We start from the raw sequence: 26,948 nt of genomic DNA, 5'->3' as shown, positions 1-26,948 counted from the left end.
TTGTGGAATGAAATCTCTATACCTGGGAGTGAAAATAAACCTTTTTATAAGTCACTTATTTTAAGAATCTTTATAGTAACAGAAAGCTGATGAACACAGTCCTGTTGTTGCAGTTATACCCCCTTTTAGGGGGAAGAACTTTCTAAAAGTATACATTTTTAATGAAGCTTCTTATTACTTTCCTTCATTCTCAGGTTCTCTAGAAAATCAGACCCAGTTTGGGAGCCACTACAAACTTTTATCTTCAGTTGTTTTCACAGGAGATAGCATCAGATTCATTTTTTTGCTCTTTTTATTTATTGAGAATATGATAAAAAATGAATAAAAGATATTAAATAGGGTTATTTCATTTAATAGCTAAATACACTGGCACATACCTAAATCTGAGTGAACAGTTGGAGTTGCCAATAGTGGTACCACTAGTGGCAAATTTGATCGAGGTGTCCAGTGTAACTCATTAGTATATTTCTTACCTTCTATATCCTTTTAATATAGCCACTTACACACACCCAAGTGGGCTACAGAGAGATCAAAACCTCTGTACTTTCCGAAATATTCTTTTTTTGCCTACTAATGAATTGGTAGAAGACACAAAAGTTCATAAGAATCCTAGAGCTGAGTGCTAACGTTAACTTTTTTTGGCAATTATTTATTTCTGAGATCCTAACTCAAAAGACATGTTATTCACATCTGACTATTTTATTGTCAATTAAGCATTACTCTAGGTTTGTTTTTTGTTTTATCTGTTTTTGTTTGTTTGTTTTGGTTTCTTCTCATCTGTGCCTAAAGTTCATCCATCTCAGTTTAGGATTTGCCTCAAGTTACTCACTCTACTTCATTAGTATTCACTGGAGCTCTGTGTTACCTGCCTTAGTTGAATCCATGCTTAAATAATTTGCAAAACACTTTCACAGAGAGCTTTCCCTCTCTTTAAAGCATCATACCTTCAGTCCTGATTATACCTTACATTCAATGTACACCATATTGAACTCTATTTTTCCTCTGCCCCTAACTAAACATGCTTTCTCCTTCATTCTCTGAACCATTTTTTAGCACCAGCATAAAGCTGATAAATATAGGAGTCATAAGCTTATCACATGTATATAATCTTATTTGGGAAGTTCATTGAGTTTCTTGGAGCTATGGGTTTATAGTTTTAATTATATTAATTCTCTTTTCTTTCTTTTTCTCTCTGGTTTTATTTGGATTGGCTTCTGTTGCTACAACTTCAGGTTCAAATATCTTTTTATCTCCAGTGCCTACTATTTTGATAATTCAATCCAGTTTTCTTTTCTGTCTCAGTTGTCTTTTTCAGTCTTACAGGTAAATTTGTGTCTCCTTAATCTATTCTTTTTGTCTTGAGTGTGCCCTTCTTTCTTTCACGTTTTAAACTATAGAGCACATTTATAATAGCTGTTTTAATGATTTTGTCCACAAATCCATCTGTGTTGTTTTTGCATATTTAATTGGCTTACTTTCTTACTATGGGTTGTATTTTCCTTATTTCCATGCTTGAAATTTTTTCAGTAGATGCCAGAGATGGTGGGTTTTATATTGCGAGGTGCTAAATTAGTCTTTACAAACTTTTTAGCTTTATTCTTGAATATAGTTGGTCTACTTGAAAGCAGTTTGATCCTTTTTTTCTTTTCTTTTCTTCTTTTGGTACTGGAGATTAAACTAGGGGCATTCTACCTCTGAGCTACATCCCCCAGTTCCATTTTATTTTTTATTTTGAGATGATCACACTAAGTTGCCATGGCCTCACTAAGTTTCTGAGGCTGTCCTTGAACCTAAGATCTTCCTGTCTCAGCCTCCCAAATCCTGGGATTACAGGTATGTGTTACCACATCCAGCTGATATGATACTTATGAGCCTTGCTTTTAATTTTTACTGTAGAAAACCAGATGTTTCCCCCTCAGGCTAATTTGGCCCCACTACTCATGCAGTTTCCTTCTATATACTCAGTGTCTATATATTACGAATTTCTTCCATACTGCTCAGAGTATGAATTATTCCAAAACTATATAAGGCCTAGGAATTGTTCTGCCTAATTCTTTCCAACATGTCTTTCCTTGACCATGTGTACTTTATGATTCAAAAAACTTTTTAAAATATGAGTGATTATTGAGCATATTTAAATACTAATGAGATGGATTCCACAAAGACTGATATTTAGGATATGAGACAAATAGAAAGATGCAGTACAGTCATCTATCACTTAATGACAGGGACACGTTCTGAGAAATGTGGCCCTAGACAGTTTTGTTGCATAAACCTCATAGAGTATACTTACACACTAAATCAGTCATTCAACCTCTCCTCTTGATGGTGAGAGACAAGGTGTATGAGATATATAAGGCTGCTTCTGATGTAACAGGACATATTCTTTTATAGTAAGCCTTTTTAAATAAGTGGTTAAGAGTATAGTAAATAAACAAGTAGCGTAGTTGTTTATTATCATTATCTGGTGGTGTACATAATTGCATCTACTCTGCATTTTTGTTGGTGGTGGTGGTACTAGGGATTGAACCCATGGGCATTATATCTCCAAGCTACACCCCCAGCCTGAAACAGGGTCTTGCTAGATTGCTGAGAGTCTCACTACTTGCTGAGCCCATCTTAATCCTGTGATCCTCCTGTCTCAGCCTCCCAAGTACTGCAATTACAGGCATGGGCCACAACACCCAGCTCTGCTTTATTTATTTATTTATTTATTTATTTATTTATTTATTTATTTTTGTGGTCCTGGGGGTGGAACCCAGGGGCTTTTATAACTCCAGGCTATACTCCCAGACCTATTTTATACTTTATTTGGAAACAGGGTCTCACTAAGTTGCTGAGAGCCTCACTAAGTAGCTGAGGCTGGCTTCGAAACTGTGCGATCCTCCTGTCTCAGCCTCCCAAGCACTGGGATTACAAGTGTGGGCCACCATGCCCAGCAGGGTCTGCTCTGCTTTTTATATGACTGGAAGAGTATAGGTGTCTTTACACTATCGCCTCAAACATGTGAGTAAGGCGTTGTGCTGCAACATAATCATGACCTCACTAAGTGGCAGATATTTTTCTATTTCCATTATAATCTTGTGGGTCTACTGTCATATATTCAGTCTGTCAGTGACTAGAACATGAATTTGTGGCACATGGCTATATTTTTAAGAAGACTGGATAAAAATAGAATCTAGACAACAGATGGAAAAATTATCTGATGTAAAAGGGATAATTCCTTATAATGGTTTTAAAGGAGAGGATCTAGATGTAGGAAACAAAGATATTTTGGCAGGAAGTTGAGGAGTTTTTACAAATTGAGGTAGGGTGTGTGTGTGTGTGTGTGTGTGTGTGTGTGTGTGTGTATGTGTGTGTACATGTATGTATGTAAAAGAGGCACGAATGAATAAGAGAAAGGAATATGTCAGCTCATTTTAGGAGTATGTAAAATTTATTATCATTGGGAAAATGGAAAAATAAATTTACAGGAAAGGTATAATTAGATTATAATATAATGAGATAATGGCCAGGCAAGTTCCAGTTTATCACATTATATGATGTTATCTCTAGTACAGTGAGAGAGTTATTGGGTTCATCCAAGATTAGCATTCTGTCAGTCAGTCAGTTACATTGACTAGACAGAGAAGTAAGGAAGTTAAAGACATTTGCAAGTATAATATTGAAATGATGGATCTTGGGTTTTGGCAGGGAGCAAGGAATAGAGGGGAAAACAAAGTCTGGAAGGGGCTAATCAGAAAATACAGGGTCAATGGACTGCATGGCTAAAATATGGTATTACAAGAGTAGTTTAGCCAAAAAATAATATTAGAAAAAAAATCTTATGATTAATACCTGGGACTTTGTCTTAGTAATTTTTGCAAAAACCTAACCACAGCCTGTAATGATGCCAAAGTCCAAGATAGTGATGAGACTTAAAGGAAAAGTCATCAGAGGTAAGACTTAGTGTCCAGGATACTAAAAGGGCCATTCATTGGAAATTTCATTCATCTTGAGTTACATTAAGTAAAACAGAGGTTACAGTACCAATTGGCAATCCTCAGTAAATAATCGGGACTCACTAGATGATTAATACTTGGAAATACTGCTGGGAGTGAGAGGATGGTAAAGCCAAATGGTGGGAGCTTCATACTGGGCCACCAATTTCTGTAGAAATGCTTCATGGAATCTGGTAACATGCTTCAAAGTTTTATAAAAAGTATATACCATTATTATAGCAGATTTCAAAGCATTGTTGATCCCTCCCTTTTGGTTAGAATGATTAATCCATTTATATTTAGTGTAATTATCGATAAATGAAATGCCATTTTGCTATTTGTTTTCTGCATACCTTTTGTATTTTTGTTTCTGGCTTTCTCCATTTTGGCCTTCAGATAGTTTCTAGAATGCCATTTTACTTACTTTGTTGTTTCTATTGTTTTGTTTTTCAAATTATATTCTTAGTAGTTTTTTGAACAATAACAACTAACATGTTAATTTAATCTAGTTTAGATGAACACTACCAGCTTAATTTCAGTAGCATATAAAACTTTGCTCTAGTACGTACTTTATCTTCTTCCTCGTCCCTCTTTGCTATTATTGTCATACAGATATCTTCCTGCATAACAAATTCATCAATTAATTTTTATAATTTATTACTTTATTCCATGTCTTTTAAGTCAAATAGTAAAGAGTTATGGGTCATTTTTCTATTCCTGCTATAACAAATTATCACAAACTTAAAATAGATTTATTGTCTTACATTTTCTGAGGGTTGTAAGTCTAAAATATGTCAATAAGGATATGGCTTTACTGGAATTATCAAGAAAGTATTTTGTTTTGTTTTTCCTTTTTTTGCTTCTAGAGATCACCTACATTTCTTAGCCCATGGCTTCTTTCTCCATCTTCAAAATCAGCAGCATGCTATCTTGAGAGCCCTCCTGCCACCCTCACGCAAAAGTCCTTTGCTTTTTTTTCTTTTTCTGTGTGTGTGTGTGTGTGTGTGTGTGTGTGTGTGTGAGAGAGAGAGAGAGAGAGAGAGAGAGAGAGAGAGAGAGAGAGAGAGAGAGAGTGTGTTGGGGATTGAACCTAAGGACATTCTACCTATAAGCTACATGCCCCAGCCTGATTTAATGTTTTTTAAACAGGATCTTGCTGAGTTGCTGAGGCAGGCTACAAGCCTGTAACACCCCCCCCCCATCTTAGCCTCCCAAGTACTGGAATTGCAGGCATGCACCATCATGCCCGACTTGTAAAAGAGGCACTTTGATTACATTGAACCTATTTAGGTGATACAGAATAATCTCCCTATCTTAAGATTCTAAAATTTTCTTTTCTTTTCTCTTTTTTTTTTTTTTCTTGCAGTGCTGGGGATAGAACCCAGGGGCATTCTACCTTTGAACTACACCCCTAGCCTTATATTTTATTCTTTATTTTGAAACAGGTTCTCACTGAGTTACAAAGGGCCTCACTAAGTAGCTGAGGCTGTCCACAATCCTCCTGTCTCCGCCTCTCAAATGCTGGGATTACAGGTGTGTACCACCACCTGGCTGTCCTAAACATTTTGTGTAGAAAAATCTCCTTTTTCTATAAAAAAATAACAGAATCACAGATTCTGGGGATTAAAATGTGGACATAGAAGGCATTATTCAGTATACAAGAAGTTACAAACAAAATTATATTTAGTTACCTTTAGAGTTAATAATGTCTAGTGTCGCTTCATTCTAACCTAAAAGGCTCTTGTTAATATTTATTTTAGAACAGGTATACTAGTGATACTCTTGTTTTTTACTTAACTGGAAATGTCTCAATTTCTCCCATTATCTTTAAAGGATAGTTTTTCTGCATCTTCAATTCAGAACTTTGGATCTGTTGTCCCACTGCCTCCCGGATTCTGTGATTTCTAATAAGATATCAGCTACTGATCTTTTGGGGGGTCACTTCTATGTGATGAATTGCTTTTCTTTTATTGCTTCCAATATTCCCTCTTTGTATTTCACTGTGTACAGTTTGTGTGTTGAAGTGTGGACAGCTTTTAATTCATCCTATTTGGAGTTCATTGAGCTTTGTGCATATGGTTATCATCAGATTTTGTAAGTTTTCAATTATTGTTTCTTCATTCGTTTCCTGTGTCTTTTCTCTCTTCCTTTTGGGACCCCTACTATCCTTATGCTGTTGTGTTTGATGATGTCTTACAGGTCTTTGAGGCTCCTTTCATTTTTCTCAGAATGGAAATGTTTCAGTTGACCTGTCTTCAAATTCATTGGCTCTTTTCTTTACCAGTTCAAATTTGTATTGATCTCCTCTATTGAAATTCTAATTTCATACATAAATTTTAATTCTAGAATTTGTATTTGGCTTTGGGAGGGTACTGGGAATTGAACCCAGGGGCATTCTACCTCTAACCTACACCCCCAGCCCTATTATATTTTGAAACAGGGTCTTGCTAAGTTGCTTTAGGCTTCCTCAAACCTGCTATACTCCTGTATCAGCCTCCCTAGTGCTAGGGTTGCAGGTATGTGCCACCACACCAAGATTGCTTTTTAAAATAATTTCTCTCCTTATGATATTCTCTATTTGATGAAACTTCATTCACACTTTTTTATTGATGCTTTTTGTTTGAAGATCTTCTTGGATTCTTTTTTTGTTTTGTTTTGTTTTGGTTTTTTTTTTTTTTGGTGCTACTGGGGATGGAACCCAGGGACCTTCTACCTCTGGGCTACACTCCCCTATTTTTTATATTTTATTTGGAAACAGGGTCTCTTAAGCCAGCTAAGGCTGGCTTTGAACCTGCCTTCTGTCTCAGCCTCCCCAGCATGGGGATTATAAGCATGCGCCACCACGCCCAGCTATTCTTGGATTAATTCTATAAAATCTCTCATATTTATTGTGTGCAGTCACTAAACCTTTTTCGGTTAGATTAATGGCCACTAATCGTTGGACAAGATTTTCTTAATTGCCTTGAATCATTAAGTTCCCCAAACTTCGCAAAGGGCCGTGTGCCTTGGTCATGTCTTCAGTGCCCCAGCAGCCTTCCTGCATGCACAAAGGCTTAAGGTCTGCTACAGGGGGGAAAATGGGACCCCCTATGACTTTATGACTTTTCTAGTCATAGTTTTGCCCATGTGCATAGACTTCTATATTCCCAGAAATGTGTCAGAGCTTTTCAAAGCCTATTATGACTAACTCATACCCCAGATCTCTATTTTTCTATTAGCCTCTTGTCAGTTTCAGCTGGTACTACCTTGTCAGCAGCTGCAATATTAGACAGTCACCACTGATGTATCCAACAATTACCTTGGTCACATAGACCAACGTCTGAGTCAAGTAAGATCAAGAAAAAGCCTTAGAAATGAAACCTTCCAGAGAACTCTCAGGAAAGTCATGACAGTTCTCTAGGGGTTGAGCTGCTGGCCATTCTAAACCCATTCTAACCCCTCTGGTGTATGCTGGGTAACTGATTTCCATACTACCATATTTTGAAGATTTGGGGGTTTTTTTTAAGGCTGTTAGGAACTGGGGGAGATGGATAGGAATAAGGTAAATCTGAAATGCTACAAAGATTGTTAATCTTATGACATTCAACCATTTTTCTTGAATAAAAATTCCCTTGGATTGTTATAGGCCTTTGGTTAGTTAAGAGTTCTGAAAAGGTTTATTGTGACAATTTTTGCCATTGTTCATGTGGCACTTTTGGAGGGAGCCAACTCTCAGAGGTCCTTACTTTGCCATTCTGGCCTTAAATATTTTGGCACTCTCAAAGCCATTTTATCAAAGTCTAGTTTACCAATATCTCATGTCCTCACCTTGGCATGGAAGTTGGTCATTGGAATGTGATAAGCTGACCACAATGGTTATCCAATTAAGGAAGACCTCAGAACATTATCAGAAGAGAAATGCAAGAATTAAAGGGAGTAGCATCAAGTAGACATGGATTGTCCATCCCAACCCCCATTTCCCACCACATATATTCATGGCAGAGTGCAAAAAAGGGTATACAAGAAGCATCAGAATGGGCAAAGATGAGTAAGATGTTATCATTGTTATATAATTTTATAACTGGACAAGATACCAACAAGAATATTTTATAATAGAGAAAAAATTGATTCTCAGTAGATAAATTAGCCTAAACCATAGGGCTAGCACTGTGAAGAGTTGCTCCTTGCTCTTTTCATCTCCTGTCAAATGCTTTTTGTACTACTAGCTAACAAGACTCTATTACAACAATTAAGTAAGAAGGAAGAGCCAATTTTTAGAGGAAATGCTTTCTAGAGGAAAAATCAGATATATTTGGTCAGTAATATGAGATTTAAAGAAAGAGCATTTCTAAGGTTTGGAAAGTGTAATTCATGGAAAATAAAATAGAAGTATATATATGCATATGTATCTTATATGTGTGTGTGCATATGTGTATATATGTGTGTATGTATATGTATATATATATATGTGTGTGCGCGTGTGTGTGTGTGTATATATTTGTTTAACTCTTTAATAATTACTTCCCTGATTCTTTTATTGAATTAGTAGCTAGTTGATCTTCATTTCCCCACATTAGGATATCATTTATATTCTTGGTGGTCACTATATATATATATATATATATATATATATATATATATATTTTTTTTTTTTTTTTTTTTTTTTTTTTTTTTTTACTAATTTTCCACCAGGTGTCAGCAGTACTTTAAACAATAGCAATTGTAGGGGCTATTTGGAAGTGAATGCATGCATTTGTTAAATATTACACTGTTGAGAGTATATTTTCTTCCTTTGTGCCTAAATCAGATTGTATTTAAACGTATTGAAAATCATGTCATTATTTTACCATCTATGTTATTATGGTCTTCTAGCCTATGACAAAATTACTTAACTGTGAAACTGAAGTATAAGTTTTCATTTTTAAGAAACTGGGTCGGCAGGGGGCAGCATAATCTTACAGTGTTTAAAATTTGGTCATTTGAGTGACCATTCAGACACAGAAATGTAAAGATAGTGTGGTACATAGATTTTCAGGCTTTTCAAGCACTTAACCACTTTCTTTCAAGTAAAATATTGCATCTTACCTAAATATATAAATCAGATAAAATTGGTAGTTTATAATTTTACTTGTAATAGCCAGTGCTGAAAAGATTGGGGCTGTTTTGATAAACAAAACATTTAGAACAAAATTTTCTGTAGAGTTCTGTTACTCTGAGTCCCTAAGAAAATTCAAATCATTCCCGAGGTCACAAAGATAGCAAAATGTTAGAACTCATACATAAACTTGGTTATCTTACTCCATAGTTTAAACACCTACAATTATATAATTGTGGAAATACCTTTTAGCTCTCAAATTCAATCCTGTTTATTTATTTTGTTTTAATTACACAATTGAGAGAAAATTCTAATTCGCATAAATAAGGTGTTTAGAAATGGTGACTCTTTTTTAAACAGGTTGCTTCGAAATCTCCAAATATTTCCTAATTAAACAGAGATGGCAAGATAATCTTAGTCCAAAATGCAAACGGTAATAGGTTAAATCTGCAATACAATAAGCGCATTTGTTTTCTCGAATATTTTAACAAGTGGTTCAACTACTAAAACAGTTATTTCATATCACACATTTAGAATATACCAATTTCCATAGGAATATTCTATAAGCTTAGTGACCAATTTAAATACGCTAATACCTCCCTTAGATGTATATATGAAGTCATTTCTGGAGCCCAGAGCTTTACTATCTTACCAACTCAGCATGTGTCAGCATTGACTGATGTCTCAGAAAGAAACTTTTTACAGTTTTTGGTAATGTCATGGATCAGTAAGAAGTCCAGCAAGTTACCCCCTTTAAAGTAAAAGTCATACCTCTAAATAGACTCCTTTATGATTATTCCCACTGTCACATGTGTATACATCTCTAGGACTAATTATAACGAAACAGGTCTTTTTAGTCTATGTTTAACTACAGGGTAAAAAATTGCAATTTTTTTCTCAAGGTGTAAAACATACATAGTCTACCAGAATCTTCTGAAGTAGAGACTTACCTGTCACTGGCAGGACTGAGCCAATTGTGATTCCTGTGTATGTGCTCAGTTGTTCCACATGTTTAGCCTTCTGTTGTTGTTTTCACAGGTGGAGCTGAGCGTGTTACTCCCCAGTTCAGGATGCTTCTCTTATTTTCCTGCTTAGAGTGTGTCCGGCTCTACTAACCACCACTTTTCCTATATTTCAGCATCCATTCAAGATGAATACTTCTAATGCTTCTTTTGATAAATTTATTACTGTTTTATTTTTGTTGGTGTTGTGAATGGGATTATTTTAATTGAATCATTTTAGTTTTGCTATGAACTAAGCTGTGCGTAGTGGTTCATGCTTGTAATCCCAGCATTCGGGAGGCAGAGGATCATGGTTCATGGACAGCCTCAGCTACTTAGGGAGGCCCTTCTCAACTCAGTGAGACCCTGTTTCAAAACCTAAAAAGACTAAAAAAAACTCCTGGGTTCCATCCCCAGTAACACTCTAGATAGAGAGTTAAAAATAGGGTCTGGGGGTGTAACTCAGAGGGAGAATGCCCCTGGGTTCAAGTCCCAGTACCACAAACAAAATAAAATAAAAAATAAAACACTGTGAACTCATATAATACTGTGAAAGAGATTATAAAATAGCATACATTAAAAGAATAAAGTGATAAAAGAATAAATGAAGCCACAAAGAAAGGACAAGGCAATACAGGAGAAAAGGCAGACTTAACTTCTAGAATGTAAACTAAAGTCAGCTAGACGTGGTAGGGCTCAACTGGAACCCCAGTGCTTGGGAGGCCGAGGCGATGAATCGCAGTTTCTAGACCAGCCTCACCAACTTAGCAAGACCCTGTTTCAAAGTAAAAACAATTAAAGGGCTGAAAATGTAGCTTAGAAGTAGAATGCTCCTGGGTTCAATCCCCAGTGCCAAAAATAAAAAAATAAAGTCATTAAAAAGAGTTTATGAAAAAATATTTTAAAAGAGGTTAAGGAATTTTGCGGGTAGAATGAGAATGTGAAACATAGTTTCTGTTAAGAACTCCAGAATGGGCCGAGCTTGGTGGTGCACACTCATAATCCCCGCACTTGGGAGGCTGAGACAGGAAGATCGCACAGGTTCGAAGCCAGCCTCAACTACTGAGGCTCTCAGCAACACACACACATTTTTTGGGGGGGTGGTACTGGGGTTTCTGGAAACCCTTCTACCTCTGGGCTACACTCCCAGACCTATTTTATATTTTTATTTGAAAACATGGTCTCTTAAGCCTGCGCGGCTGGCTTCAAACCTGTGCGATCCTCCTGTCTCCACCTCCCAAGCGCAGGGATTACAAGTGTGCGCCACCACGCCCGGCACTATATGCATTTTCCTTAAATATACATAGAACATTTATAAATGTCAGCCAATATGCTATACCACAATGGAATTCACCACAAATATCGACTCAATATCATATAAATTTTATTCTTTGACCACATCATAATGAGATTAGAAATGTATTCAGCAAATATCTGTTAAGCACATCCTACATACATACCAGATGTTCTAGGTATTTGATGTACATTATTAAATACTAGGAATTGAACCCAGGGGCATTCTACCTCTGAGCTATGCCCCCAGCCCTATTTTTCATTCTTTATTTTGAAACAGGATCTCACTAAGTAGCTGAGGCTGGCTGCAAACCTGCAATCTTCCGACCCTCCTGTCTCAGCCTCCCAAGTACTAGGATTACAGCATGTGCCACCACCCCTGGCGAAAAACAGTTTTTGATGCTAGGTAAGGGTGGGAAGGAAAGATAAACGTGGCGTGTGAGCAAAGACTTGGGATAGGCCAAGGAGTTAGCCACTTGCATGCCTTGGAAAAGAACATTGCAAACAGAGAGAACCGCCCAGCCTGAGCCCAGAGCATGAGTGTTACGTTCAAGAAATAGCAAAGAGGAACATTGAGCTAGAATGTCAGGATTGCAGAGTAGAGTAGGAGGAGATAAAAGAGGCATTCCTCCCACCCCACCCCCCGGAGTCTATAGTTTTGAATACGCACACATACTAAAAACTTGCTGAGTTAATTTAGAGTCAGAGAATAAGCCATAACAGAAACTCAAAATACTTACAGTTGTGAGTGAAAACACTTGAAATCTGAGGGGTGTGCTTCTGACAGTATTATAAGCCTTAAATATGTTTGTGAGAATATGCGGAAGGGTGCAAATCGATTAGATGAATATTCTTCAACTGGAGAATTTAGAGAAAGAGAGCCAGGTGGGAGGGGTGTACACCTATAATCCCAGTACTTTGGGAGGCTGAGACGGGAGGATTGCAAATTTAAAGCCAGCCTCAGCAACTTAGCCAACCTGGAAAACTTAGCAATACTCAGTCTCAAAATAAAAATATAAAAGGCCCTGGCTATAGCTCAGTCGTATAATGCCCCCTGGATTCCATCCCCAGAAAGAACACATGAAAAGACTTCTTATCATTAAATAAATTCAATCAGTAGTCAAAAAGATCCTCTTAAGAGGAGAAAAAAAAAGATAGTTGAAATAAGTTTTACCCAACTTTAATAAACAAAGTAACTCCTATGCACTGTTTCTGAAAATGCAAAGCAGAAGTACCCAAATTCTCTCCTTAGATTTGTATATGTTAATACCAACTCGACAGAAACAGGAGGAAATTATTAACTAGTTTCACTTATAGACATATATGCTAAAACCTTAAATTAGACATTTTTCATTGAATTCAGCAAAAAGAAATACACATGTCACATGTCATATATATGTTTGGGTTTATTCTTCAACTAGTAATCCAAGAGTGTAAGAGAGAAAAACTTATAAACTTTATAAACCAGTCTGGCTGGGCGTGGTTGTGCACGCTTGTAATCCCCGCGCTTGGGAGGCTGAGACAGGAGGATCCCACAGGTTTGAAGCCAGCCTCAGCTACTTAGAGAGGCTCTCAGCAACTTAGTGAGACCCTGTTTCCAAATAAAAATATAAAATAGGTCTGGTAGTATAGCCCCGGGGGGTAGAAAAGGTCCTGGGTTCTACCTCCCCAGTACCACCAAAAAATAAATAGAAACCAATTTGATAAGCATATATGCAGAAATATCAAATTCACAGTGTTCATATTGAATATGGCAACAAATATGTATATATGTACATGTATCAAAACACATATGTGTGAATTTTGGTCACAGCAGAAATTTTTCATGACCACTATAAACATGCTATAGTCACACATGCTGGTGATATAAAATACCTTGTTTTTTTAAATTTGTTTTACAAGCAACTTTTAATCTTAAACCCATTTTTGTCAAATATATTAATTTCTCGGTGCTAACATTAGAGGGCTTACAACAAAAAGTGAGAATTTTCTGCTTTTGCAGTTCACACTCCCTTACCTAACTTGAATGTCAGAGCCCACCCGCGCTCTGTGAGTGAGGCTGCCTTTCGCAGAACCCCTTTCCCTCCGCCTCGGCGGCTCCTGCGAGGCCAGTGGCCACACGCCAGCCCCAGGGAGACACAGAAGGAGGCATCACAGCTGGAGCAGCAGCTGCAGTCTCACCAGGGTGTCCATGGCAGGGGCAGCAGTCCTCACCAGAGGCCGAGGGGAAGAGGTACAGGCAGACAACTCACTCGACAGCTGCTTTTTTTTCTATCTGGCATCCATCTTCTTTTGGAGCCAAGGTACCCATATTTTGCCTGTGTGGTGTTGGGGGGGGAGGTACTGGGGATTGAGCCCAGGGCATTCTACCTCTGAGCTATACTCCTAGCTCTTTTTTTCTTTTTTGGTTTGAAACTAAGTTGCTGAGGCTGGCTTCAAACCTGTGATCCTCCTGTCTCAGCCTCCCAAATACTGGGATTACAGGCATGCATCACTGTGCCTGGCTTGCCCCTCCCTGTACTTCTGATATAGCAGAATGTATTCATCTATTTTTGTTACTATAATAAAATACCTGAGGTAGGGTACTTTATAAAGAAAAGAGATTTGTCTAAAAAGGTAAGAGTCCAAACCACATAGCTCTTGCAAGGGCTCCCTTGGCTACATCACATCATGGCCGGAATGCTTGGCTACCTCTTTGTGTAGTCTCCCTCTCTTTGTAGAACCACCATGATTCAGTCATGAGAACTCTACTCTAATGACCTTATCTAATCTAATGATTCCCAAATGCCCTACCTTTAAACACAATAGGTAAGTTAAGTTTCCACCCTCTATTTTATACTTTTATTTGGTGCATTGTATACATCATGTGGAGTGATAGAAACATACACACAGCTCTTGGAGCGCTTGCCTCTGGGCCCCACCCCTTCCCTATACATGTCTTTGAGATTGGAATTCGTAATTTTGTAAACATATGCAGCATTTTTTCGACCATTACATTCTTTACAGCTTTATATCTTTGTCCCCTTCCTCTCTTCCCTAAACCCTTCAGTCACTCCACTGGAGTCTCTGCTTTTTATCTGATTTTACCCTTATTTCTGAATTTCTCTCTAGCTTTCACAAATAAGAGAAAACATTTATTGGTGTTTTTCTGTTGTTCACTTGTTTGTGTTTGTGGTACTGGGGATGGAAGCCAGGCCTTCTACCTCCAGGTTACACCCCCAGCCCTATTTATTTTTTATTTGTAAACAGGGTCTCACTAAGTTGCTAGGGCTAGCCATGAACCTGTAATCCTCTGTCTCAACCTCACAAGTATTGGGACTAAAGGCATGTGCCACCACGCTTGGCTAGTCTGTTCATCTTTTGGGCTTTTTTTTTTTTTTTTTTTGAGACTGCTAATCTCAGTATAATATTCTCCAGTTCCATCCATTTTCTTGCAAATGACATGATTTTGTTCTTCTTTATGGCTGAGTAAAATTATGTTGTGTGTATATATCATAGTGTTATGACCCATTCATCTGTTGACAGATACCTAAGCTGGTTCCATAATTTGGCTATTGTAAATTGTGTTGCTATGACCATAGATATACAAGAATAGATATAATATTCTGAGTTCAATTCCTTTGGAAAGATGTCTAGGAGCACTATTTCTGGATCATATGGTATTCCATCCCCAGTATTCTGAGAAACCTCCACACTGATCTCCTTAGTGTTTGTACTAGTTTGCAGTCCCACCAACAGTGTAGAAGATTTCCTGTATCCCCATATCCTTGTCAGCTTTTATTGTTGTTTGTATTATTGATGATTGCCATTCTAATTGGAGTTACATAGAATTTCTGTAGTTTTTATGTGCATCTCTCTAATTTCTAATGTTGTTTTATATTTTCTCCTATATTTATTAGCCATTTGTGTTTTAGTCTTTATCAGAGAAGTAGGTGGGGACATTTTTCTCCCATTCTGTAGGCTCTTTTTGTAGACTCTTGATGGTTTCCTTTGCAGCACAGAAGCTTTTTTAAAATTTACTTATATGTGGAACATTATGAAAATGGTATACATTTAGACTGTGCTTGGTGCCCTCTCCCTCCCGCCCCTGTCCCACTTCCGCCCTCCCAACAATGAGCATCCAGGTTGACCATGCTATATTCATACTTTTACACATATTTCGATGTAGCTCCTCCATTAATCAACCTCAGCCTTCGTCCTCTCCTATCCTTCCATTCTAGCTTTGTTGAGATTTCCCCTCCATTATCTGAAGTCTCACTGGTATCCCCAAGGCTCCCTATTTTGGGCATATTAGAGAAAAGATATGTCACATCTCTTTCAGCACAGAAGCTTTTTTATTTAGTGCTTTTAAATTTGCTGCTTTGGGGGTTGTGTTGAGGAAGTTTCTATCAGTACCTATATGTTGGAGTTTTCACTGTATTTATACCACTGATGTGTGACCTTTGGGATTCAACTCCTGTATGACTTAGGGCAGCAAACCATCTTCAACCTATAGCACAAACTTTATTCTACAGTCCTAGGCTGATATCTCATGGGCCTTAACTAGCCAGTTCTGGGGTTTGGTTTGAGCTCTCAGGAAGCTGTCTTCTTTCACACAACACTCAGAGTCACTGGAAACCATCTGGTCACTAAAAGGGAAGAGTCTGCCTGAAAATGAAGCCAAATTGGGGGCACAAACCTGAGAAACATTCCTAGGGGAACTGGTTCTTAATGGCATAGTTTGAGGCCTGGGTCAATGAGTACTTGACACTGTCTGTACAAACCACTGTGTGATATAAACTAGTAAATTCCCTTGTGTTGTGTAAATCATATAAAGTTGGTTATTCTACTTGCAAGTATGCTGATAGAACCTGAAGTTCTGACAGATGGGCTTCTGGATCCACTCTGAAATGTGAGCTCTCCCTCCATCCTTTGCCCTTCATGGTCAGCTTTAAATTTCCTCGGTGTTTTTAAGATCCCTACCAAAATACAGACCGGCTCTCCTTTACTGGGTGTGCAGGGAGAAGAGCGCTGGATTTGGAGCAGTGGAGCAGTATGCTGATCTGCTTTTTCTCTCCTGGAATTGCTTCTGGCTGTCTCCTGGGTACCTCGCTCCCTGGGGCTGGGGAAAGGCCCGGAGCAGAGAGACCTGCTGCTGGAGGTGATGCTCAGGGTTGGTGGCAGCTCTGGCTCTGCAGGGGGCAACCTACTTGCCTTGTCCCTCAGCACCCTCAGTGCCTCTGTCACTCCATTTTTAGAAAAGTATGATGGAAGCATTTTATATACAAATTTTTTTAAAAACTGAATACTTTCTTCCAGCCGCAGTGAGAAGTTCAACAGAAACCACTTAAATTTGTAGTAATTATCATTGTACAGTTAAGCAGTTTCACCTTAAAAATCTTGAGTATACATGGTTACAAGGTTGCTGGAACCAATTCCATGTTAATGAAAAGCCCAGAATGTTTACTTTATGGGAATCTGTTGTATTTTAAATTGCATGGCTTTTCTAGATATATTTACAAGTTCCCACCTAATTTTCACCTATTAACATTTAGGAAGTGTAACGGTTGCCATAAGCACTAATTCTGGTTATGATAAACACTATATAGAGTCTATTCATTCATCTGAAATTTTAAATAGATCTTTTTCTACTGTCACAAAATTGCCTCTAATCCTTTACCCTAGGGCAAAAGACTCAGGGGGAAAAAGGGGAAGTATTAGAAAGAAAAAAATTTATGCAAGATGGAAAGAAGTTTTACTTTGGGGGGGCCTGTGGGACTATTTTTTTAAGTAAACCGGAATTTGTTTGACTTTGGGTTAATCACCTGCAGTTACTGCCGCCGAGGTAAACCCCAGTTATAAATTAATGATAGGGTCTACAGAGATTCCTGACTATACACTGAATGGAGCAGCATACCCTGAGGAATGGCATGAAGAACGACTTGAGCATAGCGTCTATGAGTTCAATGTGTTCCCAGTGCCATGACTGTTCATGGAGTTATTCTATCCTGCTTTGAGCTCAGGCATCTCTTTGGACTGCACAACTCTACTAATCTTGGATTCCCATCACATTGATGGCATAGGAAAGACCATGAGGTTAGCACATTTTTAAAGGTAGAAATTTAGAATGAACTCTTTTATTGAAGAGTTTTCTCTGCTATTTAGATGCTACTGTATTTCAACAGGACTTCCTAAAATAGAATGTGATCCCCAAGGATCTTGATATGCTTGCTTTTTTATTGGGCTTGGAAAGAGTTTTCAGAGAAGAAGAGTGGAGAGAGAAGGTGGTAGTTTCCTTAGAAGCAAGCAAAGCCTTTCCCATTACTTTGTTACTTTCCCACTTTTTTGCTCAAAGGTGATAGTATGGCCTCTGTGCTGATAGGCAGCTTGTAGGCTTATATTTTATTTTCTGACAGTAGATTAATGTGGAAAATACTATATTATGAAAAATGTATTTCACAATATCCTAACAGATGCTGCTAGTATAATAGCTTAATGTTACAAACGCACCAAATGTGTTCCAGCATGTTTTTGACACTATTTTCATAAGTGATGATATATCCTAATTGAAACTTACTAAAATTGTGTTTTCTCCTCCAACTGTCATGAAAACATACCAAACTGTGTTTTGTGTATCCATGACTTAGGAATATGAGATGTATATTTCTGTGGCTTTCCATTCTGTGATTTAGAGCTAGATTTGAAAATACGAGATTTATCTTTCTGAAATTCAGTCCAAAAAGCCCATTCAATTGCCACATACAATTGCCACACATAAGTTAATTCTCCTTCATTATTTATATAACAAATAGTAGATTTAATTGAAGATGTATGTATTCATTATTATAGGGAGTAGTATTATAGCCTCTCCCTTTTTTCCTTCCTTCCTTCCTTCCCTCCTTCCTTCCTTCCTTTCTCTCTGTCTTTCTCTCTTTTTCTTACTCATGGAGCGAATACTTTCATGAAACTACAGGCAAAAAAATCGATACTTATTTTACCATTGTGTATTTTTGTGTATTAGGTTCTTGCATCATGTAAATTCTTTTCCTAAGTTTTTTTTCTTGCAAATCCCAACATATATTAGAAAAGTAAAAAATAAAAACGGTGCCACCCATTTATCACAAATTAAATACCATTCAGATCGTGACATAAAAAATAACTAGTACCCACAAAACCTCCATCATGCCCCTCCCAGTTTTTCTCCCCAACCACAGAGTTAACCGTAATTTTCACTTTAATATTAACCAGTTTCTTGCTATTATTTATAGTTTATTGCCATCTCTTCTGGGACAGTGGCTTAATTTGCTTAGCTGTTTCTGTTGTTATTTTGGTTTTGCTTGTTTTGTTATTGTTGCAGCTGTTCAAAATTTTATCTAAATGGAATTGTGCTACTGATATGAATCCTTGTGGATCCAACATTTTTTACTCATAGTAACATTTGTAAACACAATGGTTTCCATTGCTGTTTAGTATACCATTGTATGTACTCACCACAGATTATTTACCCATTCTCCTGATTGGATCCAGCATGAGTAATGCTGCTATGGACACCCTTTCACATCTCTTGATAAACAAACGGGACATATTTCAAGAGGTATATATGTAGGAGGGAAATCGCCAACCATAGTGTATGTATATTTTTGACATTTTAAAAGCAGTATCACTTTACACTCCCACCGGAGGGATCTGAGCGTTCCCATCCCTCCGTATCCTCACCACACTTGGTATTCTCTTAGCCCATCTGTTTGTTGTGTTACCTCATGGTTTTAATTTCCATTTCCCTGATTACTAATGAAGTAGAGAAAATGCAAAGAAGCCTGTTGAGATTCTTATTAGAATTGCATTTAATCTATAGATCAATAGGTAGAGAATGTTACTAAACTGAGCTTTGTAATACATTAACATAAGTCTATGGCCAGAACACCCTGAATACACCTGATCTCCCCTAGTACATTAACATAGTTTATCATGTTAGGTAGCATTTTTCTATTTTTCTCAGCAATTTTCATTATTTTCTGTGTAAAACTTTCGATGTTATTTGTTACATTCATTCTTAGATATCTTATATTTTATGCTCTAATGCTATTTTAATAAAGTTTATTTTCAGATTTGTGGCTGAAATATAACAATGCATACATGCAACTGTAGTTCTATAGATTTGTTTAGATTTCTGTGTACGTAATTATGTAATCTGCATATAAGTACAGTTTTATCTGGTACCCTTCCAAACTATGATACTTTTTATTTTATTTTATTGCCATTAATAAAGTTGTGATCTTCACTAGCTAATATTCCCACTGCAGTATTGACTAGAAATGGTGATAGTTGGTGGTTTCAAATGGGAAATTTTAATTTTTCCCTGTTAAGTATGATGTTGCATATTGCCAGATTTGGTTTGCTAGTGGTTTACTTAGGACTACAAAATCTAGGCTCATGAATGAGAAAAGACTGTAATTCTTTTCTTATAATCTCCCATTATGCTTTGGTTTTCAGGATTTGCTAGATTCTTAAAGGAAATCAAGCATTTCTTCTTTACTAACTACCTGGAAGAGTTTATGGAAAACCAGCGTTGTAAAATAGAATTCACTAGTGAAACCGTCTGGGCTAAAGATTTTTATTTTTGTTTTTTGTGTGTGTTTATTTTGGAAAGGTTTTTAATTAAAAGTTCGATTTCTCCAGTAAGATTGTCCAGATCCTCTTTCTTTTAGTATCCCTTTTGTTAGCTGTAGTGTTTTAGGAATATATCCATTTTAGCCAAATTTCATGTTTATTTCATACTCTCCTCTTGTCTTCCCATGGTCTATAGCATATGTAATGATGTCTCCATTTTCATTTCTTGCAATTTGTGCCTTCTCTCTACCTCCCTCTCTCTTTTATTAATTGAACTCTCCAAAAATTTATCATTTTATTAATCATTTCAAATGCCTTATTTTTGTTATTGTTTAGCTACCCAAGGTTTATATAGAAATGTATCCTTAATTTTCAGACATGTAAGGATTTTATTGTTCTGTAGAAAACAATATGTATTTCTAATCAGTCAAAAAACATTGTGAATAATTTTAATCATTTGAAGTTTATTATTCTTTGCTTTATTTTTATAAAAGTTCTACTGTGTGCTTGGCAATGTTTATTCTTTAGTTGTTGGATATAAAGTTCTACTGTTAGATAAGTTTTACCTACTGTGATGTTCAAATCCACATGTTTACTGTATTTATATATCTGCTCATTTGGTCAGTTACTGAGAGAAGTGTGCTAATGACCCCATGGATTCGGCTTTCTCTTCTTCCCGGTTTCTAGTTATAGGAAATTTTGCTTTCCATATTTCGAGCTCATGTTATGAAATGCATGTAATTTTGCAATTACTTTATCTTTCTGGTAAATTGATGCTTTATCATTATTAACTATTCTTCTTCACCTCTAATATGGTTATTGCCTTAAAGCCAGCTGACTGATACTAAAGTAGCTACATCAATTTTTCTTTTGGGGGGGGGGTTCATATGCATGATAAATTTTACCATCCTTTTTAATTTTTCTGTATTTCTTGGTTTTAAATGTTGGCTTATTGAGCTGGACATAGTGGCAGATGGTTGTAATCCCAGCGCTTGGGAGGCTGAGACAGGAGGATCGCACAGGTTTAAAGCCAGCCTCAGCTACTTAGTGAGGTTCTCAGCAACTTAGTGAGACCCTGTTTCCAAATAAAGTATAAAATAGGTCTGGGAGTATAGCCGGGAGATAGAAAGCCCCTGGGTTCCACCCCAGTACCACAAATAAATAAATGAATGAATGAATGAATGAATAAATAAATAAATAAATAAATAAATAAATAAAATACCTAAGGACAATATTTTTAATTCTGGTATTTGGGGAAATTTGGTTTGCAACTCTTATCTTTACCCTGATTTACCTACCTAATGACAATAAATACAGCATTAATAATATGTCTCTTAATAAGCCTTTTTCAGAAAATACTATAAAATTTTTTTTTTAATTTACAGGGCTGTGACTCCCAAGTGAGCGTGTCAGAAGTGTCCTGTAGTGCGAGTACAACCTCATGTCAGTCTCTTGAACACGGCTCGGTCCCAGAAATTCTCATTGGCCTGCTTTATAATGCCACAACTGGAAGATTATCAGCAGAAGTGATAAAAGGCAGCCACTTCAAAAACTTGGCAGCAAACAGACCACCCAGTGAGTGGGGGAAAAAATTAATTCTCATGTTTTCTGTACTTATGGGACTCTTGGCATTAGGGGCTTCAATCCTATCATTTTAGTCTTAACCAATCAAAATGAAATGGTGAATCATCAGCTAATCTGTTTCATGTTTTATATTTCTAGTCATTTGGGAAGTAGAAAAATTTGAAATTCAAAATATTAATTGTACAGTGACAGGAATTTTAATTTTTCATAGTATCTACAGAATAAATTATCCCTCTCATGGCCATTATCTTTTGATGCCAAAAAAAAGTTAGGGGGTTTTAACAAGTGAGTAATATTTACAAATAAGAACATGATGTGTATAGCTATTGTTATTAACTGAAATAACGTTATATTTTCTCTCTGCATGCAGTACTATGAAATAATGGATTTACTTCTACATTTTCCCTTCTTTTTTCCTCTAACAATTTATGAAGAAATAAGTTTCTTCACATATTCTTCTCTTTGAAAATGATACGGGGTGGGTAGGAATATAGCTCAGCGGTAGAGCTTGTGCATAGCATGCAGAAAGCCCTGGGTGTAAGCCGGGCGTGGTGGCGCACACTTGTAATTCCTGCGCTTGGGAGGCTGAGACAGGAGGATCGTGCAGGTTCGAAGCCAGCCTCAGCTGGCTTAAGAGACCCTGTCTCCAAATAAAATATAAAATAGGTCTGGGAGTGTAGCCCAGAGGTAGAGGGCCCCTGGGTTCCATCCCCAGTACCACAAAAAAAAAAGAAAGAAAGAAAGAAAAGAAAAGAAAAGAAAGAAAGCCCTGGATGTAATCCTCAGCACTGCAAAAAGGAAAACTAAAAAATATATAAATCAGTACTACCAGCAGAATCTTTTCTTAGATGGAATGAGCTTTGCCAAACAGAATAGGAACAGTTTAGTGTTTATCCTAGATGGGCAAAAGGGAAAGCTAAACCGTATGCCCCTGCCTTCTCTCTTCTTAGCATTCTTCCCATGGTGGGGGTGTGAGGAGAGATTATGGGAGTTCTGAGAAATTATCCCCCAATGTACCTTCAAAACTTCTTATTGATACCTACAAAATGTAAACTAGAAATCGATAACTTCTCTAAAATTAAGATCGCTAATGCCATCAACTAAGATTTGAAAAAAAATCTTCAATAATAACACCACCTTAAATTTGCTTTAAGTCTTTCCACACATTTGCTCAATACAGTCTTTTACTCCAGGTATCAATCAATTATTAAATACAGGTTAACTTTTTTTTTTGGTACTGGGGATGGAACCCAAGGGCATTCTACCTCTGAGCTATACCCCCAGCCCTATTTTTTTTTTTTTTATTATTCTTTATTTTGAAACAGGTTCTCACTGAGTTGCAAAGAGCCTCACTAAATAGCTAAGGCTGTCTGTGAACCATGATCTTTCGGTCTCATCCTCCTGAATGCTGGGATTACAAGTATGTGCCACCATGCCTGTCCAGGTTAACTTTTTTCCACTATTAAAGTAACTTAACTTTGCAATGTCATAAAGATTTATTATTCAGTGGAGATGAAAAATCATAAAAAATATGTTTGGTTTGAAGCTGAGCATGGTGGCACACACTTGTAATCCCAGTATTTGGGATGCTGAGACAGAAGGATCATGGTTCATGGACAGTCTCAGCTACTGCTTAGTGAAGCCCTTTGCAACTCAGTGAGACCATGTTTCAAAATAAAGAATAAAAAATAGGGCTGGGGGTATAGGTCAGAGGTAGAATGCACCTGGATTTTATCCCCAGTAACTGCAAACACACACACACACACACACACACACACACACACACACACACACACGTTTGGTTTGATCCCAAGTAATTTTGGAAAGCTGCTTTCTATATACATTATAGAATGTATCTGTCTCTGAATTAAAAGTCTGAAGGCCACAATTATATTCACATTTCTACCTGTAGACAAATGGGCTTTCCTATTTCTTAATAAAGTTAAGATCAAGTTTCTCATAAAGTAATTGTGACACTCAGATCTGATAAAGGTGCATAAAAGAAGGATAGAATTAGTATTATTCATGTTCTCATTTCAAAGGAAAATTCAGTGGGAGGAAAGAAGCCATTTCTATAAAAAAAAAAGAGACTGATGATCACTCAGGATCAAGTGTGACTTATCTTCATTCATACCCACAGACAGTGCAAACTCAGATGGCCGAGAGCTAGATCATCTATAGCGTAGGATATGATGAAGACAGAGGCACCCCTTAGCTTTAAGACATCCAGATGCAAAGCTGTGTGAACACAGGACCAAACAAACAGAACATCTTTGGGGGTCACATTGAGACACAAGCTATGTTTTGCCACTAATGGGTTAGCTAATAATATGATAATTTTTTGACAAACACTTAATTGGAGATGCTAAAATATTTGATCAGAGATAGAAATGAATGAGGGGCGGGGTTGGGTGGTAAGCAGTTAAGAAATGTTAACATACACTACACAGAGCTGATCTTTCAAGTTAAAAAATGGGTTATAGAAATTGCCATTATTTTAGAATAAAATCTTCAGTATCAGGTTAATTCATGTTAGCTGAAATAACTTGTAAATAAATATAAGTCAAATTTTTAAATAATGATATGAAAACAAATTACTTATGAAGGAGATATAAGATATTCAAAAAGTAAAATTCAAAACAATTCTTTCATTTTGTTCTAAACTATATATATAGTTTATAAACTATACATATATATTATAAGATTGTAGACTTTCATATACACCTAGGTTTTAAACTTTAAACTGTGTTATAAACTGAATAATCCCAATTTTATTCAAAAAATAGCAATATTAAAAAAATTTAATAGTTCTGTTTTCTTTTGCATAATTTAATTTTATATTACATTGGGAGTAATAAAACTACTTGAAATATTAAATATTGCATGGATAAACTTATAATTTAGAATAAAAAATAATTACTTTTATTCAGTCTTTTAATAATTTGCATGATTCTATGTTCAATGTGCTTTAGATCAAGAAGATAACATTATAAAGATGTCCCTCTTTAAAACAGTGCAGTTTTTGTTTAAGATTACACAATGACCTTAAAAATTTTTATTCCATGAAATTTACCCAATGACCCTTTTGGTCAGCCCTCTACCTGAATTAAAATGCTAAAGTTTTGTGTTTTTCCACTCCAGTGAACAGTGTTTCCTCTTTAATTCTGACCTTTGACCCTCTTCCACCCAACGATTGACATCTGGTCATTATTTCTTTTACTGCTTTCCACCCCCTGTTGTCAGATGGACTGTTCTGTTGTCTAAAACACTTGATAGGTGGACAGGTTTATATAATCCGAGGTGAGTTCCTGTAGAGGCTAATTGGATGTTGTCTTTTCATGCAAAAACAAAATACCCTAAAACTTGCCAGCAATGAAGCTGTCCACCATGTTGGTTTCCAAAAAAAATGCACATTTATTATCTGTGGTACTTTGAATAAAACTAACTTAGAATTTATCTCTGATTATGGATGATGGTATTCAGAGCATCTCTAAAGTAAGCCAAACTTTTTCAAATGAAAGTTTTTATTTTTCCATTTATTTGTATTTTAATTAGAATTTTCATGCAAAATATTGGAATTATCTTTGAAATTAATTGCAATTTTGATATGAAGTACACATGATGGATCGACATGCTGAAGACCATTTGCATGAGTCTAAAGAAGTTGAAAACACAATCTTTTAAAGAGAGGATTTATCTCCCATACGATCAGGCAATGAAATATTATTTTTCACTTTGTATACTAAACATCACATCAAGTTTTTTTATGGTTCATGAAAATAGTTAAGATATCATGCTTAAAATTTTACCTTAAATTGTGCCTAAAAGAAACCCTAGAGTGTTTAAATACCAAAAAAAAAAGCACATTAAATGTATGCTTGCATGAAACCAGGAGAAAATTTTACTTGGTTTGCTGAATTTTGAACCCTTAATACATTTGGCCTTATTATAGCCCTTAAGTGTTTTAAAACCACATCCATGCAGAGATTTTTTTGACATTTCATCCTAAGCTGTTTTGATGTCATCTTTGCATTCCTGTCTTCTTCCTTTCCTCCTTACCATTTGCCTTCATCTCTATTTGTTTGTTTATTCTTATTCTCTGAAAACACAGTGGAATGCTTTACAGTGTTGTGGCTAATTGAGCTTGCTAAGTGTTTATTAATGCTATGATGTCCTGCTTAGTGAAGCTAAATGGGAATGTGATGGCCGGGGAGGTAGTGGGATGCCCAGAATGGGGCGGGAGGGTGGAGGAAGGATTATGAGGTATACCTTTAAATTCTATTATGTAGAAATAGTGAGGTGAAGATACTATTCCAAAATATTTCTGGCCTACTTAACATTCTCTATACTTGTTACATTTGATAAAGTATCTACATCAGAATGGAATTGGTTGAGTTTCCATGAAATGTGGTATACACCATATCCTTATAAAGTAGAAATACTTAATCTTTAACACTTACTGCAAGAAAATTATTTCAAGTTTGTTTCAAATGATATTTGCGGTATGTTGATTTTTTTTTCTTTAGATACATATGTTAAGCTAACTCTGCTGAATTCCATGGGTCAAGAAATGTCCAAGTGCAAGACTTCCATCCGCAGAGGGCAGCCAAATCCAGTGTACAAGGAAACTTTTGTATTTCAAGTGGCTCTATTTCAACTTTCTGATGTGACACTTATACTGTCTGTGTACAACAAGCGCAGCATGAAAAGAAAAGAAATGATAGGCTGGATTTCTTTAGGTCTGAACAGCTCTGGCGAAGAGGAACTCAATCACTGGACTGAAATGAAGGAGTCCAAAGGACAGCAAGTATGTAGATGGCACGCATTACTAGAGTCGTGACAAGTAGGAGAAGTGACCCCTTGCAGTCCGAGGCAGCATTGTTTCTGATCACAACACTGCTGTTTTTGCCTGGTCACCACTAGAAGAACTGTTCTTTCAAGAATCATATTCAGCATTCTACCAAAATGCTCTAAATGCTATGGCAAGAACATCTAATACTCATACAATTGAAGAAAAGCTGCGTCTCTGGTAGAGCTTGTCTGGAAACTGAGAAACTTGTATCATGATTGTTAAACTAACAGTCATTTAATAATATGCTTTTGATTTGAAGTTCCTTTTACTTTAGCAAAAGATCAAGTAACTTCGTGGCAGATTATAAGTGATGTTTAAGAAGTCAGAATTTTAGTTGCAACACTATTTTAGTATCACCCAATGTATTACCCATAAAACGTATTTGACTGTCCAGTCCCTGGTGTTTATAGTGTTCTTTTACAAGAAAAAGAAAAAAATAGTCCTCCAGCACCATCATGAGTTGTGTCTAATAGTGAAGGGTTTCGGTTACATTGAAAATTGTTTTATTTTAGATATGTTCTTTGTGTTTGCTTAGTTTCACTGTGCCTCCATTCCCCATAGCACTAAATCTAAGT

At 36.6% G+C, this 26,948-nt stretch overlaps 1 protein-coding gene across 3 annotated transcripts in view; it reads left to right on the top strand.

Annotated features, from left to right (window-relative positions):
- SYT14 (synaptotagmin 14) overlaps positions 1 to 26,361 on the top strand; it is a gene marked incomplete at both ends in the record, with an annotated part of 197,396 nt that extends 171,035 nt beyond the window's left edge. For 2 of the 3 annotated variants that reach the window (XM_080698440.1, XM_080698438.1), the window contains 2 exons: positions 21,323 to 21,512; positions 26,048 to 26,361. In XM_080698440.1, coding sequence (XP_080554566.1) covers positions 21,323 to 21,512; positions 26,048 to 26,361 — 504 coding nt within the window. Of the gene's footprint in view, positions 1 to 21,322; positions 21,513 to 24,764; positions 24,822 to 26,047 lie in introns of all 3 variants that reach the window. The other variant, XM_080698439.1, reaches the window with a different exon arrangement.
- Positions 26,362 to 26,948: the final 587 nt, after the last annotated feature.

Source organism: Muscardinus avellanarius (genome assembly GCF_963383645.1).
Source record: "Muscardinus avellanarius genome assembly, chromosome: 7".
Taxonomy (NCBI): domain Eukaryota; kingdom Metazoa; phylum Chordata; class Mammalia; order Rodentia; family Gliridae; genus Muscardinus; species Muscardinus avellanarius.
Note: the sequence above shows the minus strand (reverse complement) of the source record. Positions and strands in the feature narration are given on the sequence as shown.